At 46.4% G+C, this 17,734-nt stretch overlaps 1 protein-coding gene across 1 annotated transcript in view; it reads left to right on the top strand.

The window, feature by feature from the left end:
* The first annotated feature begins 9,403 nt into the window (after positions 1 to 9,403).
* Positions 9,404 to 17,734, top strand: part of LOC119381760 (putative fatty acyl-CoA reductase CG5065) — a 33,388-nt gene continuing 25,057 nt past the window's right edge. The window contains exons 1-2 of the mRNA XM_049412887.1: positions 9,404 to 9,541; positions 16,502 to 16,618. Of these exons, the coding sequence (XP_049268844.1) occupies positions 9,404 to 9,541; positions 16,502 to 16,618 (255 nt within the window). The remainder of the gene's footprint in view (positions 9,542 to 16,501; positions 16,619 to 17,734) is intronic.

Raw genomic sequence — 17,734 nt, 5'->3', positions numbered from 1 at the left:
CAAGAAATTACTTTCTAATTGGTGGTAAATGAATGACATACTTGGTCCTCTTTATAGAGACTTACTTTTTTTTCCTCCATCCGTATATATTATACGGCCACCTGAGGTATAATGTTAATGAAAGACAACTGATAATGAAGCCAAGGAAGGTACAGGCGACGTTAATTGTCCTGTTGTAACTGTGTTGTATTAATTGTGATATAACTGTCAAGAAATTAAAGTGGGCGAACGAATGAACGAATAAACTTTATTTAAAATTAGTCAGGCAGTTTTTCTACGGAAATAACTTTCTCAAACTGTCTTTCCGATCACTTTACTTTTCTTCCCATTTATTTCACAATTACTACAATACAGTTACAATTAACGTTCCTCATACCTGTCGTGGCTTCATTATCTGTGGTCTTCATTAAGGTTGCATGAAGCAAAGCAACGAGCCCTTAAAATTCCCTACTTGAAATATGTCAGTTGATTCCGCGCCAACCTGTGTTTACGCTGCTGCCGCTATTCCATGTCATAGAGGAGGTACTCCCGAAAGGCGTGTACACATGTGTCCTACTTGTGTTGTGCGGCGATATATTTTGTCCATTTCCGCAGTGCCGATGGAAATGCGTGGTAGCCAACAGAGGCGACACGGATTTATAGCAGATATATTAGGGGCGAAGCACCTTAAGGCCGAGGCATGTCCGTCCGTGTGGCGTCCGTGTCCGTGCTTGCACACCTACTCGCCCACCCGTCGTGATTCACTTCATGAAGATGCGTGGTTTTAACAGTAGGTATAACAACAGACCAATATTAGTCATAACGGTGACAAAACAATATAAAACACCTGCAAGCACAAACCCTTCACACTAGTCGGCGACTTCAATGTACAGATTATGGACCTTACTTAGGACCTAGCTTTGTCGTCGACTCAACTTGTCACTTTATGTCACTCAATTTACATTATACGGGGCAACGCTCGGGTAACGTACGGTTACTCACCCATACGATACCCAGAGCTTCGCTCACTGGCCATGATTGTGGAGAGGCGTGGATTTTTTTGTGGGAAACAGTACAGTCCTGTCTCTTAAGGCAAATGTAGTGAATCTGGCAATATATCCTGTTTTCTCTCGTTTATCTTCCTCGTTCTCAGGTGCGCCCAAATTATGTCGTTATGTAAAAAGTCCTTCGCTCAGACCAGGACGATGTTCTCTGCTATTACCTGCTCCGCATCTCCTACAAGGCTGAGTCGACACTGCCCGTTCGCCACACTGCAGCTGCGAAAGGAGTCCTCAGTCACTCAGATCTTCTTAGAACGCCTCGCGAGCCAAGATACCTCCGAAAACACGTGCAGAACGCTTGCAGCGTGCGGGTAGGGTAGTGCGGGCAAAGTAACTGGAACTCAAGGCGGCGTGAAGGGGAGAGCGGAGAGGTGAGCAGTCGCGTTACAGTTTTCACTCCACATTCATCGGCAGCGCCCGGTACCGTTGTGCCCCTCCTCCGCACGGCTCTCCCCCATACGCTTATCAGGTTCTGCTGAGGCCTCCAAATTCTCTGCTCAGCGAGAACTTCGAAGCATACTGCCGGGGGTGTCGCCAGAAATTTCTTTTCGTGGATGAGGGGTGGGGTCAACCAACCTATGTGCATGTTCGTGCGTATGTTTGTATGTCTGTGTGTATATGTACACTTGCGAAATTGCAAATTTGGAGGCAGAGTTTGAACCTCTCCCCCCCCCCCTGGCTACGTCATGCACGCTGCGCACACGCTGCGTGTTCACGTACCACGGTAGTAGAGTGGTTAAGGTGCTCGGCTGCTGGCCCGAACGGCGCGGGTCTGAACATGGCTGCTGTGGTCGCGTTTCGATGGAGGCCAAATGCTGGAGGCCCGTTTACTGTATGATGTGAGCACACGACGTACTACACGTCAAAGAACCCAAACTAGTCGAAATTATAAGGGGTCCTCCACTACGGCGTCTCCCATATGTAGCCTCAGTCGCTTTGGAGCGTTGAACCAGCTAAACCAGCCAACCAATATCCGAGTTCAACAAGCTCTATCAAGGCCAAAAGTCATCTTGAGAGGACTTGTCGCCTTGATTGATGGTCTTATGTGCAGCGCATACGTAAACAAGGACGACGATAAACACAGATACTCGCGCAGTCTACCAACTGTGTCTCTGTCTTTATCGTCCTCCCTGTTTTCGTATGCGCTGTACACCTAGGGTCATGAATCACTAACTAACCAGGTCGACCACCCTGCAGTCACCCTGATAGAGTTCGTGCGGGCGCTGGCTATGGTCCCCGCTGTTACCATGTAGGCATGCATAATGTAGGGCGCGCGGCTGGCGCGCGCAGGCGTTCTGCGTGGAAGAAAAAAAAGTCACACGTTGCCTTATACATTCGCCTAAGAGGACTCGAAGGCGAAAGCCATCTCCCTCTGTTTCCCTTCCTTCTCAGTCGATTGCATTGGCCTAACCGTAGGTCTCCCTGCGGGTTCTCTTGAACAGGAACATTTTATTTTCAGAGCAAGTATTGCCGATAGCGAGAGGTACATATATTTGAATGCATCAAAGAAAAAAAATCACAGGGTTCCTTATGCATTCACCTAATGCGACTAAAAGGTGAAGGCCATCTTTGACTTTTTCTTCACAGTCGATGTATCGATCCTCCCCCGCCTCCCTTCATGAGACCCCAGGATCGGAGGCATTTACCTGGTAGTGCACCGCCTCCGTGATCGGCACACCTTTGGCCAAGCGACGATGTCATGTGATGACGCCATCATGTGACGTCACGTGATGTGGCGTTACAGTGGCGTCAAGATGATGCCACAAATTTTGGCTATCTGTGACGTCATGGTGACGCCATCACGTCATGATTTTTTTGCATCACTCGCGTTGGCGTCGACGTCGCGGGGCGGCGTTCAGTTTTCGCGTTTGATGAGCCATATAAGGCTTTCGCCTTAAAAATATTCGCTCTGTTAAAGAGCATCATGTCATTAGTACGTGCTCGTGTATCTAAATGTAAGAGACAGTTATGCAATGAATTAATCCTTCCTGATCTGGTGTCCTATAAAAGGGACACCAATGAAAATCACTTTGAATCGCGACATAATTATGAAATTACGGGAATCTGATGTATCCTTGATACATCTCTGGCGGCATAGGTAGTACTATTTTCATCGCCGTCTTCCTAGTATATCTGCAAACTTGAAAGCATGGTGACTTCGCCATCTTAACTTTTTTTATTGTTTCTAAGATTCTGAAGGGCTTATTTAGAGAGACGAGTCCTCCCTATAAAGTATAAACGTATCGCCCGCAGCAATACACATTCTCCGTGTCGTAAATATAGGATACTAGAGCTTAGTGGTGATCAGAGCTCTGAATGCACTGCACGTTGATCCATAGCCGTATTGCTCGTGGCTGCCTCTGACGTGCTTTTATTCTACTAGAGAAGCGAGAAATCATCCTAGATTACTTTACTAATTTGCAAGGGGAGCCCAACAGCAAGACTGCATGTAATGAATCTGACTACGTTTGCTGCACTAATATGAATGGTGCATGAGGGAGCTAGAAGAAATAGAAGAACAAGATGATGATGATAATGATGAAGTGCAGTTCCGGCAGCTTCTTCTTGCACGTATCGGCGAATACGGTATCGGCACCGTAGTGAAAAATTTGGCAATCTACTACGACGTTAGATCCTAATAAGCCTCCCTAATTACACGGAGGCGGTTGAAGTGCAATGAAGAGCTGTCTATCAGCCAGAGCGCAAAAACGTGGTTTTGCACCTTTCAGACGCACTAACTAACATCTGGTACTATCGCGCTCAGTATGAGCTACATCACGCGAGCGCGTGGCCGAGCGCTCTGAAAGGTTGTACAGTGGCGCCGATCATGGCTTATTTTCGAGTTATCGGGAGAGAGTTTGGCTGTCCCAGCGAGCGCGCATCGCCTCCACTTGCTTTCACCCTCGCCCTCGTTTTGCCCTGCGGTAATATCAGCCCCAAAAATGATAACTTCGAGGGTGAGAACGAGCAAGTGGGGGCAATGCGTGCTCGCACGAGCAGCCTAATTCTCTCCCGATAACTCGAAAATAAGCCGTGATCGGCGCCACTGTACAACCTTGCAGAGCGCTCGGCCACGCGCTCGCGTGATGTAGCTCATACTGAGCGCGATAGTACATGTCACGCTCACTTCACAACGTTTACACGTGTTAACGATGTAGTAGAGTTACAGAGCGATTTAGAATGCACCATATTGCAATTCACCTCTACTAAGCTCTGGTGTCCTATATATAGGACATCGCGCCATTTTGCTTGGATCCGTGGCTCACAATGCGTTATTTTCGTACTCTTCACACGGTAGTAAAACAATACGCAGTAGGGAAAAAAAAAATTCTGCTCGTTAAAAATGTTCAGGGCTGAAAGGGCTAAATGCCGCGTGTGCTTTTTTTTATGAATCTCATCTCCGGTCCTTGCCCGCAGAACTTCAGCCGTACATGTTGTTAAACGATAATTAGTCCCATCTGTGAGGAATGTAGAATGGGCGTTTTTTAAGCGTTTTTTTTTTTTAAGACCTGGCTACGAAGCTTGTTTTCCCGACCTGCAGTTGAGCACGTTGAGCGAATTCAAAAAGTACTCAAAGACTACTATGTTCGGCTACGTTTGTTCCGTACTTCAAAGAGACATGTATATCTTCGTGACGTAGGCGAGAAAAAAAGTTCACTTAGGAAAGAAGTTGAAGCATCCTCTTTTCTTAAAGGTCTGACATTGCGCAACAAAGTGCAATTTCATATGTGCAGTCGACAAACATGAACCGACAATGTGTTCAGAACGAATAAAAGTGGTACACCGTGGCGAATAACTGCCAAAGAGAGTTTAGTCAACAAAATTCAGTAAATCAAGCAATCAATAACTTTTATGTTATTTTCATTCTAAAAATATCCGCAAAAACACTATTTTTGTCCATATTTTACGTTGACGATAAAACTTAGGCGCCTCGATTTCATTGTTTTGAGCACTCTTTAAATTCTTGTTTACAAAAAAAAATGCGATGTTAACGGTTTCCTGTTTATAGCCATTACAACCTTATAACACTGCACCCCTGACTTCATTTATCCTCATTAAGAGCCCGTGCAATATAAAAAAAAGCCTAGTTCCATGAATCCTAAGAACTGAAGATAGAAAGAGGGATGAAAACGAGGGAAAGGCAGGCCGGTTAACCTGAGTCGAAATATCCGGTTCGCTACCCTCAACTAGGGGGAAGGGGGAGGGCAATACAGAGGGGAAGAAAAGGGGACAGAAACAGCAGGCGTACAAAAGAAATAGAACAGCCACGAACGGGAGTGTTACAGCGAGTGTAATGATTCACTGCCGCGTGAAAAAAAAAATGAAGCCGTTTCCGTTTACTAAAATGCAGCAAATTTCATTCAAGTTGCTTCACTTAGCTGAATAAAAGTACTTATGCGTCACGAAAGCATGTGAATAGTGAAACTGCTAGCCCATAGCTAAACTCTCTGCCTACGCCCACCGAGAAACTTGATAAGCGAGCCTGGTTTACGCGGCGTGCAGGTCAGTTTAGGTAACAACGAAGGCTGGAAACAGCCACGCGAAACTGACCATCTCGGGAAAAGGAAAAATGCATAGCATACCACGACAAAAGCGCTGCGTCGGGCTCATTAAAGCGCGGCTGACATAAGCGGAATCTCATAGGCAGTTACTAAACGGGCAGGACACGAATTGAGCAGCTCTATCTTGCAATTACCACAAGTTGTAGCACTAAAAGTAGGATCCTTTATATATGCAAACTGAGTTGATTATGCCACAGTGGCCTTATAATATGTTCCGTGCCCACTTTGCTAGCATATATGTTCCGAGTGCTTCATTGCCAATGCTCTTCAACACAGAGACCCTGCGCACACCGTAGGCGATTGTGCACGTGTGGGCTGCCCCGTATTCGCTTCGTAGCGCATATTACGAAGACGCTGAGCGAACACCAGACCTCAAAGATTCAGTCAGCTTCGATTTCTGGACAAGCTTCGTCACCTAACGGAGGGTTACATATCGCTTCTTCATTAGCTGTAGCACCTAAAAACTTCAGTGTCGCTATAAAAGCAAAGGGTTGCGCCGGTAGCTGCTGTAACAACTATCCATGCTTCGTTCTCGTAAACTGTTGCACGTGAAAGACGTAGACAGGGAACACAAAATGACACACACGGAGCGCAACAGTCTACGAGAATGACAAACCAACAAGCCGAAGTCGACACCCATGCTTCGTATTTGGTTTTATCGACGCGCATCGTCCCTCCAACGATGCCTCTCTTTGACAACAGTGTCTTTCTTTTAACGTCAAACGGCGGGCAGAGCCAGTTCAAATGTTCGATATTATCCATCTCTCGAGATAAGGAACAAATCAGGGAAGCGTATCGCTACGTTTTCAAATAGTCAAGCCGGAGAGTACGCAGAGAGAGAGAGAGATAAAAGCAAAGGAAAGGCAGGGAGGTTAACCAGGTTGTACCCGGTTTGCTACCATACACGGGGGGAGGGGGAAGGGGAGAAAAAAAGAATAGAAAGAGCAAGCAGGAAAGAGGGGAAAAGTAATACGCGCACACACATCAGTGTTCACCGCACACACACACACAGACAGTCAAAACCGAGAAATTTGACATCGGTTCCTCTGCGAGATGTTAAAAAAGGCTTGCAAGGACTGGCTCCAAGGAATCCAAAACTTGCAGAGCGCATTCAGCTGACGGAGCAGTCATTTCGTTGAGGAGAGAGCGCATCGTGGTCATGAGAGACCTCAACACAGCGAGGGCTTGTAGGTTTTTGTCGTGGCAATCATCTGTGGACGATGAAGCACATTGCGGGGCATTCTGCATCGGCTCTTTATGAGTGCGAAGTGGTGGCAGTGAGGGCCACGCGACATCCGCCGCCGCTTTCAAAGCCTCTGCGTCTTTTCGGCTCTCCGATTGTGATGCATTGGGCGGTGGTGGTGGTGGCAGTGGTGGTAGCTGTCGTTTAAGTGAAGTCTGACGGTCTCTCCGAGTAGGGGATCGCGGCCTCCGTCCAGATTGGGCAAAAATACAACATGTTGTGTAGAAAATACCCGTATTTTTCTTAAAGCAATGGCTATTGCGGCGCTTTCTATGGTTGTAAACGTAACAATGAGGTCCAGCTGACCCAACCATGACACTTCAAGGGTGGGCATGCAGAATGCATCTTGCGCCTCCATTTTTGTACGCAGAGCTGGCTCAATGCGGCACAGTAAGGTAGCTTTACCCGCCCCAGTCATCTAGTGGTTATGGTGCTCGACTTCTTAACCGCAGGTCGCGGGTTTGAATCCCGGCCGCGGCGGCCGCGTTTTTGATGGAGGCGAAAATGCTTGAGGCCCGTGCACTTGGATTTAGGTGCAAGTTAAAGGACACAATATGGTCAAAATTTCCGGAGCCCTCCACTACGGCGTCTCTCATAATCATATCGTAGTTTTGGGGCGTTAAACCCCAACCATTATTATTAGTAAGGTAGCTTTTTCGTGAATACGTCGTTGCACCACACAGCCTTCGTCTTATGTTTTGTGGATAACCTTAAGTAATCGCGGATTGCGTCCCTAGTGTGCTGCTAATTCTTTGGGGCTTTTAGGTTGGGGAACATGACAGCGCTTCACGTGAGAGAACGTCAGCAGGACCATTCCCGTCTTTAAGCCACGCCAGAGATTGCCTAGTAAGCTTCTCTAAAACAAGGCCACGATGTAACAGTTATAACGTTGACTTCGAGTTCGGCAGCACTACAGCATGTTGTGTAGAATATACCCGTAGTTTTCTTAAAGCAATGATTATTGCGGCGCTTTCTATGGTTGTAAACGTAACAATGAGATCCAGCTGACCCAACCATGACAAGTAAAGGGTTGGCATGCAGAATGCATCTTGCGCCTCCATTTTTGTGTGCACACGCTAACCTTTCTCTGTAGACTCGCATGCGGCTTCGATATGGTCTGGTCAAGTGGTCCAGCACAAAAAAAATGGCGAAGCGTGCACTAAGTGGCGCAAGCCTTTCAACAGCGAAGTTGCTTCTAGGTTGTTGCTAGGCTTTATAAGCAATGCTAGGTGTTTTCTAGGTTTCTTCTCAGAGCAGAGAGGTTCAACTTAAGCCACAGACAGTGAGACACGACACGGTTGCCCAAACACCAGAGACAGAAACCCGCGCTGGAACCGAGCGTTCGCACCTTCCATAGATCTACGGGCACACCGTCGTTCGCGTATGGCCTCCATCGCTTCGGGGTCTTCTCGCAGCTGCCGTTGCCTTTCCCGTTCCCTAGTATTCTCTCCTTGTACGTAACACTCTAATAAAAAATCGAGTATTTGGGGAGTATTTCTGCCACACAACAATAATAGTCATCTGGCTTGCTCGCGTTTCCTGTCTTGAAAACCCGGCTCCCGTCACTTTCCTATCAAGAATGCCATGTCACACCGATAACGCACGCGCCGTCGTCGTTCGTGACCTGGAATTGCCGGGACCGCGGTGATAACGCGAGGAAAGTACGCAAGGTGGATGACGATTATAGTTGTGTGGCAGAAACACTCCCCAGGAGGAGGAGGAATAAACTTTATTAGGAGAAACCAGCAGGTTTAAGTGGCCGGGCCTAGGCAAATACTCAATTTTTTCTTAGAGTGTACCGCTGAAGCACTCCGGTCAGATGCTTCAGCGAAGCGGAAACGCGCGGCCATGGTGTTTATCACTGCATTAATCCCGACGGTTGGTAAAGCTTTTCTCAGTTACTGGTTACGTCTGTATAGAAATCTTAAATGGTGCGTGCCGCCCGTCTGTTGAATTTTCATTTCTAGTGGACCAGCGGTGAGTAGTGGGATCTGCCCAATTTCTGTGGCACGTACCCGTTCATGGTGATGATAGTTTTTGTACACACAAAAGTTTTTACGGCGGGCCTAAAAAGCTTCGCTGTTAAAATTTCACTTCAATAGTTATAATGGTAAGCGTTCGCTGGTTGTTCGGGTACACTAGCTGCCGGTAACGCTCGCAAAAGACCATGGCCGGTCCAAACGACTCCGCTTTGGTCATTCAATACCCAACAGTTTGAAGGTGTTCAGTGCCACATCAAAATGATAACGAGCTTGTGTCGGCTATAAACGTGCAACTGTGTCATTTAATGTCGCCAGTGCCGCTGCTTCCTCACCACTATGACTTTATTGCTTCGCTACTTTTATCCTACAGTGAGCACGAGGGGAAATAAATTTTTCTGCTAATCCTTTGAGCGGACAGAAATTCCGCGTCATTCGAAGCGCAGCGTGTTGGGCGTAAAACGCACGCTTGTTCATCGGCCCAGCAGTCTGCTCTTCCAAGTATTACTGCGTGCGTTCTTGCACGTGTCTAAAGTAATCCTTTTCTTCGATACTTTAGTCCGCTGGGAGGCGTCCATCATGGCAGCCAGAGTATCAAAGCAACCACAATGCCTAACATCTACCGCGGACGAGGAGAGGAAAGATGGCTCCAAGGTTGCAAGTTTCTATTACGATCGAGTTGTGTTCATCACCGGTGGAACAGGCTTCATTGGAAAGGTGAATGACTATAAGCCAAACTCGCGTGAGTAATTTGCGCATTGGTTTGTGATGTATGTGCATTCTTTCGTAGAGTTTGTAGATTGCCAGATTAGAAGTTGATTATAATCATGCAGTCACCATACGCCGGCCTTTCGCATGTATGCGTGCATTTAACGTCCGCCGTCACTGAAGACTCCAGGGAACACAAGCCGATGTCTTTGTTGCTTATAAGTGCATGAACTGCTAAAATTGTAAGTGCCCTCCTTCCCAAACCTGAAGTAGCGCCTAAATGCATCAGCATCCGTTCAAAACTCACAGTTTGTCTCTTTGATTATGCTCATATGTGCGTATTGACCAAGAAATCATGCATTCAGAATTGCGTATGACAATTTTAGAAATCCCCTAATAACCTACCTCGGTTCTGGGCCTCTATGTTCCTGCAGCCATTTATATCTCCGAATAGGCCGCAAATGGAATGATCCCCGTGGCAAACAACATTGATAACGCATCATATCTGCCACTGAGTGTTGTGGATCATCACATAATCGTTGTAATCATCGGCACCTCCAATCATCTGGTCTGAGCAGTCACATTAAATCCCTTAACTGAATCCTTGTTGTACATATAAATGAATAATATCGTAATCTGGCTTTTCCGAAAGGTCTGGGTCACATATACTTGCAAGCTTGGCTAGACGAGGCTAAATTATGGCTAACCGACAGATGCTTTTTCGGAAAATACATTTAAAGCGAACGGTATAGTACTATACACGGAACCGTGTGATCTAGCATGCGGATAAGGTCGCGCGCCGTTTCTCTTGTGGTCATTTACTGTTTCAACCACATTGCGAAAAAATCAATGTGCGTCTAAATTATACAGCTGTACACTTGCTGTTCTGTGAGAGACTGCTGTTTGCTACATAACTATTCTTCGGCGTGCTCAAAGTAAAACAGCACAGCTGCTTGGGTCTAGCTCAAGAGTGATGGGTTCGCGCAAGAGTTCACACGAAGTCGAATGATTACGTCATAGGGGACGCAGAACATTGCAGCCGTCGGCATATTTAACCCTTTCAGGCCCAGTGATTCCAATTGGAATCATAAATTTTGTAAGTCAGTCAGCAAGCACCTGGTAAAGATAAAGCTTTGTTCTTCTTCAAGAGTTCATACTTAGCATTTGCTCTACATATCGTGCCAACCTGGTGAACTCAACAAAGCGAGGTCACGTGTGAACGAAGAAATTGATGATGATGATGATGATGATGATGATGATGATGATGATGATGGGATGATGGCACCTACCCTCTCAGGGGGATCGGCCAAGAGTCGGGCGGATCATGAAGTCTGAAAATTTTAAGAGCTAATAGGCGTTACTGTATAAATTAGAATGAAGGTTTTTTTTTGTTTTTTTTTACAGAAGTGGTCACGCTGCTCGCGCATTGCTCTGAGGCAGCTTCTTCTTTCACCGTGCAGAAGTAGGGCATTTATCTGAGTTCTGTGCCGAAAAATCGAATTTTCGCCATTGGGTATTTTGCTGTCCCATCGAAATATTTTTAAGTTAGAAATGAAGAAACAAATGATCGACATATTATGAAATAATATTTAATTCACAAATTAATTCGGTCGCTAATTACTCTTGATTGAAAAGTGCGAGCACAGTTTTTTTTTTCATGTTTTTGAACTACCATGATCATGCGCATCTCAAATTGTAAAAACCAGTTGCTTACATCGAAAAAAAAATAAATCAGGACTCAAAGGGTTAAATATGGTTACTTCCATGACGGCAAGATATTACACTCTAAGAAAAAACGAGTATTTGGAGAGTATTTCTACCGCACAACTAAAATCGTCATGTACGAGGGCTATTCAAAAAGTAAGGGCCCTTTGCGAATATTTAAATATTTACACGTCACAATGAAGATTTATTTGTTCAGCGCCATCTGTTAATTCTTCGCGAAGTTATTGCTATGACCCAGTAGTCGTCTCCTTGTCGGGGAATCCAAACGACAATGTCTTCGAAAATCGTTGCTCGTGCCTGTTGTGAAGTGCGAGCTGTAATGTAATTTTTTTTCTTGCAAAAAGATCATCAGCGTCTCATATTTATGCGGAGTTGTGCCTAGTTTATAGACATGAATTTATGGGTGGACTCAAGCTCTTAAAAAGGTGCCGAGATTTCACAAATGGCCCGCAAGTGTGCACGACGACGAGCGGAGTGGAAAGGCCAGAATCCAGACCAATGACAATGTTCAACAAGTGGACCGGGAATTGCGATTAGATGCGACTGACAGTTAGTCGTCTGTCGGACAAATTTCATCTGTCAGCTGCATTACAATTGGCACGATTGTAACTAAAAGCTCGGATATCACAGAGTGTGTGCAAGGTGGGTAATAAAAATGCTTACCGACCAACTCAAACGGCAAAGAATTCCCAGGTGGCGAACTTCTATGCAGAGGGACCAAGGAAACTGGTGCTGCGGTACGAAAGATGCTTAGAATTTAACGGTGATTATGTAGAAAAGTGAAGTAGCTTTGTGCTAAAGTAAACCAGCCAATAAAAGTTTTTACTAGCGAATATTTATTTTTTGGGGACCAAACAGCCCTTACTTTTTGAATAACCCTCGATTCTCGCGTACTTTGCTCGCGTTATCACCGCGGTTCCGACACTTTCCGGTCACGAACGGCGTGCGCGCTATCACCGTGACATAGGATTCTTGGTAGGGAACCCAAGCTCAAGTTTTGGGCGCACAACGACCGCGCCCGCAATGATGCTTGCGCGGCCGCGCTATGCGTTACAAAGAATAGACGCTGCCGGCGAAGGCGGTTTGTCGCCAGATTTGGGAGCTGCGGCGACATGGACATGTGCGCGGACACGCTCCTCATTCGGCCAGGAGCACTGCGGCGTCGCGGCCCTAGAAGCGTCGCCACCGAAGCAGGGATGAATAATTAAGAAATAGGTATTTTATTAGATGAGTGTGGTTACAATAAATTAGCTTGTTTCCATGGATTACACTTCTGAAAAGCAAACGTTCTGCAACTTCATCTAAGCAGCGAGGTCACTTGACAACTGCAATTTTCACAGCCGTGCTGCTTAAGTTCGAGGTTAGGGCGTGCAAAGTGAACAAAAAGCTATTATGATCGGCCTCTACTTTCTCGCACGCTGCTCGGCTGGCAGGCGCTCTCTTCGCCCTCTTCTTCATCTTCTTGATACATTGCTAATTAAGGTTAATCGTTAATTGAGCTCTTGTTAATTACATAATCGTTAATTAAGCACGAGCTAATTAAGACCATACTAATTAATCGTTCACTTCACGTCACCGCGACGACCCTTCGCCAAGCAATATAGTTCGTTCCACATAGCCCAGCCTTGCAATGCCTAGCCAAGACATTTATGAGCACCCAGCGTTTCCTTCGTTCCCAGCCCCTGCGGCGCATGGTTCATTACATCTTTCACGTTAAAGAGATTGACATTTATGTTTTCAATGATCGCTCGAATCCCAGCAAAGGCACAAGGCCTGCGCGGGCGAAGACAAACGACTGTTCTTGGGCCTTCTGCTCGTAATATACAATTCTCCGGTGGCCAAGCGGTCGGTCAACGTTTCGAGGGTGTTTTAACATCGACTCCGTAGCGCCCAGCTAGACAGCAATAGTTACATTGTGACGCACCACAGAGGCAATTCGAGAGCTCTGCACGTGCACGGAAGCGAGCGGGGGTGGCAGTGTTGTGGCGGAAGGAGACGCGCAGTGGATATTCCCAGTTACGATATTTCTGCAAACACTGCTCTAGACGCTTCCCGTCTAGAGCAGTGTTTGAAGCGAGGTCGGATTGCCTTAGAATGCGCAATTATAAGGCGAGATTCAACGAAGAAGAAAACAATGTACATGCTGTGGGCAAGCTAACGAAAAGACGCAGCATGTTCTAATTAAATGCGTAGACGTCCACCCAGGTGTACAGTACGGTCCACTGTTAAAGAGAACGCTGGAATGAGCCCCTTTCACATTCTTGACCCCAAAAATGCAAGTGGTTGCGGAAACATTGTTCGCACACTGCACTAGTCTGTCAAAAGGAGCAAGAACTATCAACCACCGGTAGCTTTATGCAAATCTAAGCCACTGTGTTTTTGAAATAGAGCGAAATCCGGACTTGCTCTGAAAACAAGTGTTCCCTACGCGTTTGTAAGTTTGGGCACGAGCCTACATGAAGCTTTGGCTTTTAGGGAAACAATAGAAAGCAACAGGCCTCAGGCCTGGCCGACCACCCGACCTTGACCGCTGGATTAGTGGACCTCACCACCGCTCGTTACTGGACTTCATACACGAAGCAAATTTATATGTGTATTTCTGAATAAATATTATGCCTAAGGGCAGACTTTCGAAAAAAAAAGAAAGAAAGCTGAACACGTCCACGATAGAAATAAGTAAGAGGAGGTTAGAGTGTTGGTGGCAGAAAAGGCTAGAGAAAGGAAAAAATAAACATTGAGAAAAACAAGGTCATTCTGCCGTAAGGGGCAAAGTGCTGGGCTGAGAATTTATGTGTTCCTTTTTCTATAGACCAGAACACAGCGAATTCTATGCGCATCGCCATATTTGGATCGCGCGTCGCGCCATCTATCGCACACGCGACGAAACAACATGCGCGGGCTGCCACGCCAGCAGACGCTACACAAAGCAAACGTGAAACTCCCGAAACTCAGCCCGTCGGAGAGCGTGTTTCGCGTCTTTTCTAGCCTGGACATTTTCGCTGATTTTATTGGAACATCAAGAACATCTTCCACATGCAAGTCCACAATGTATACAGTGCGTGCTGAGTGGGCTACGGAAGCAACTTCGTCAGATACCTACGCTGTTACATTTGTAAATAAAACGTCCCCGCTGTAATACGTGTGAATCGTAATTGCAGTGCAGCTCGCGAAAGAGTGAAACGATGTTTCGTTGCCCCATATTACAAGTTGTGCACAAAGTTTTGTGAAAGCTCATCATTTCAGCATGCATCGCGTAATAATTAGAGTACGCTTTACCGGTAGTTTCGCGGAACGTAATTTTTGTTTCACGAGCGCTCTTACAATAATGCGTCTTGCTCACAAAAGCGTGCTATCAGAGAGTATAACCTGCAGTATCGTTCAGCGATCCCATTTGGAAGCTACCTGCGCGATTTTATTCTTCTAACGATGGTGCTTTACAAGCGAAACTGTGCTACTCTTAGTTAAGCCGGTTAGCTACGCCTGCGACGTAAAGGACACTGGCGCGAGTACTGTTCACTTACGTGCCAATATATGTATTATGTGCAGCTGGATGCCTCGTGTCCAAATAAATTTGGGGACATCAAACACTGAAATGAAAACACGAAATTCTGGCCAGCTGTTGAGGAGCACCGTGCCATTTATTACCTTTTGAAGACGAAATCTCCAAGGCGTGGATGCCACCAAAAGCACTAAAGCTTAATACTACGTTGAAAGCGGCAAAGCATGCTGATTGCTTGTACTTGAAAGCACTACCTTGCACTAGATTTTCGTCAAAGGAAACGCTCAAAGGTATGAAGTGCACCCCCACACAAAGCTCGCGCCTGCCTTCAACCCAGCTGCGTGTCACGCAAATTACGTTCGCAAAATGAAATAGGTGGGCATCACACTGCAGCACACACGCAGTTAGTGTACTTACTCGCGCATTTTCACTCGGCTCCTAGTTTTTTCTGCTTGAATCACAGTTATCCACTCGCGGCGAAGCTGAAAACACCGCACCGGCACTATTTCCGTGGCGCGTCGTAATCGTCGCCGACAACGCTAATATCCTCTTGTTGCGCTGCTTGTTTTGACATCCAAGGATGACGCGGTAGTGCCCAGACGAGCTCTTATACGCTGAAGCGGCGTGAATGGGTACTTTTTCGCACTTTAAAGCCTCAGAACTGCAGCTTGCCCTGTATACTTGGTGCAGCCCGCGCGCGCCTTGGCAGCCCCGGTCAGCCCGGCGTCTGGGTGCGAGAGTATCTGCTCGGCTCGCCAGCAGCCTGGGTGCGAGACAGGCGTGCTCTGGTGTATAGTAACATCGATTTAATCGAAGTAGACTAGGCACTCGGCCAACTTCAAAAAGCTTTTTTTTTTTTCTTTTTGTCAAGACTGGTGGCACACATGTCGGCGCCCTGTTATAAAGGGGACGCTTATCGCATCCGTACACTCATCCAGTGACGCCGCTCGAAGTTGTTTTGGAAGCCTATAGGATAGTGGCAAGAATCGGGTTTTCAAGAAAGGAAACGCGAGCAAGCCCAATGATGAATAAATTTGTGTGGCAGAAATGCTTGCCAAATGCTAGATTTTTCCTTGGAGAGCGTAGGTATGACATTCTGTTCATGATGCTTACCTAAAGATAATAAATTCCCTTACACGTTTCCAAATGCAGTGCAGTTCACTTATGATGAAACCGAAGTCACTTTGAGGAAACCGAAGGCACATGAAGGCACAAATAGGCGGAAGCTCGCTTTATAAACCCTTGCGACGCGTTGCACATCTGCGACCAAGCAAGCTCTTCCTCTCCTTCCTTCAGCGATTGCGATGATGATAGCGCGCCGTTGCCGCATGCAACGCCCTCTCACAGATTTCTTCACGGCAGCCTGTTTGCGGCACTTGTAACGAGTTTTCATGCCATTCTCTTCAAAGTATACTTTCTTTTTATCAAAGTCTCAGGCAAATTTTTGTACTAAGCCCGTTCCGGACGGCCAGAATTACATCATTGTATCCGATACGCCACCGATAATTGTAACGTTTGCTTTTACATGGAGGCAATGGAAAAATTGAGGAATTTGAATAATTTGACCGTTGTAACTGATATATCGTTGTACTATAAAGTATTGTTATTAGTGGATTGCAGGTTGTAACTTGTGCATTTGACACAAGGACCACCGGTTGATTACGAATAAGAATAGCTCACAATAAGCCATGTCGATTTCTCACTGCTATATGTTTATTTCCTTCGGCTCGACATTCATGTTCCAGGTTCTTCTGGAAAAGCTCTTGCGATCTTGCCCCGGCCTGAAGCGGGTCTATCTTCTCGTTCGCAGTAAGCGCGGAGAAAATCCACAAGCAAGGCTGGAGAAGATGTTCGACTCCAAGGTGAACACCACAAACCGTTGATTTAATCAAAATCTAAAGGCTGACCCCAGTCACGTTCTTGGATAGCCAACATTCAGCAGTCACAGTTCAGTAGATAAAGCTCTACTTGAGCACTCAACATCTTGTAGAGTGAAGTTTTCCTTATGAACCTCTCTCGGTGTCTGTGACCGAGGCTGCTGCTGCTGCTACTGCTACTGAGGGACGCGGCTGTCCTGCTGAAGATGTCGCACTGCTGCCGGCCTAGGCTTGATAGCCACAAGTATGGCGGATCACACCCAACTACTCTTACGCCACTACCGGTCAGCAAAGTGACTTCCGGTTTCTGGTTTCGGTTTTAACTTAAAGGGCCTCTAAACCACTTCTCAAATTTTTTTAACATTTCAAGTTAACAAGCGCATCAAGTTCAGAGTGTCGTCATAATCAACAGCGTCAAACGCGACAGCGCTACGCTCCGCGGGCGCACCACAAAATAAAAAAACAATAACGTGGCCCTCCTCGGGCCTTTCGGTATCCCCAGTGTTGGTAGTGACGTCATCAGGAAAATGTGGTCATGTCAGCAGTAGAAAGAACCTGTTTGTGTGCCTGCAGATACGCGCGCTCCGTGCTTATGCTCCTCGCACGGCGAGGATGGAACACTCGGCCTGAAGGCGAGACGAGTCAACGAACGGGGCGTAGCGAAGAAAAGAGCGATGCAAGTGAGGGCCGCATTTCGATAATCAAACGAAACATTCTCGCGGCCACATGTTGATTGTAGACTCGTGCACAAATGCAACACCACAACTAAATTTGGACCTTAGTGTAGTTTAGGAGCTCTTTACCTTCCTTCAGGTATACTTAGGCTCTCTGTCTGAGCCTAGCTAAGAGATACCCCCAAGACACGCACGGTCAGAAATGATTCTCAACATCGTCGACATTATACCATGTTGCAGAAACTGGGTGCAAAAGGCCAAAGAAGGCACGTCGCGTTGTATACACCTAAGCATTTGCTGAAAAACCAACATGCGAAGAACGTTGGATGTATTCAGATTCAAACACGGTGCGTTCAATCTGAAGCAATATCTCGCCGAAAAATGCTTCGCATTTAAATATTAACTTCGCGACGTCTTTCCTGGATAT

The sequence above is a fragment of the Rhipicephalus sanguineus genome, chromosome 2 (genome assembly GCF_013339695.2).
Source record: "Rhipicephalus sanguineus isolate Rsan-2018 chromosome 2, BIME_Rsan_1.4, whole genome shotgun sequence".
Classification (NCBI taxonomy): domain Eukaryota; kingdom Metazoa; phylum Arthropoda; class Arachnida; order Ixodida; family Ixodidae; genus Rhipicephalus; species Rhipicephalus sanguineus.
The sequence above is the reverse complement of the archived record's forward strand: the minus strand, read 5'-3'. Positions and strand labels throughout refer to the sequence as shown.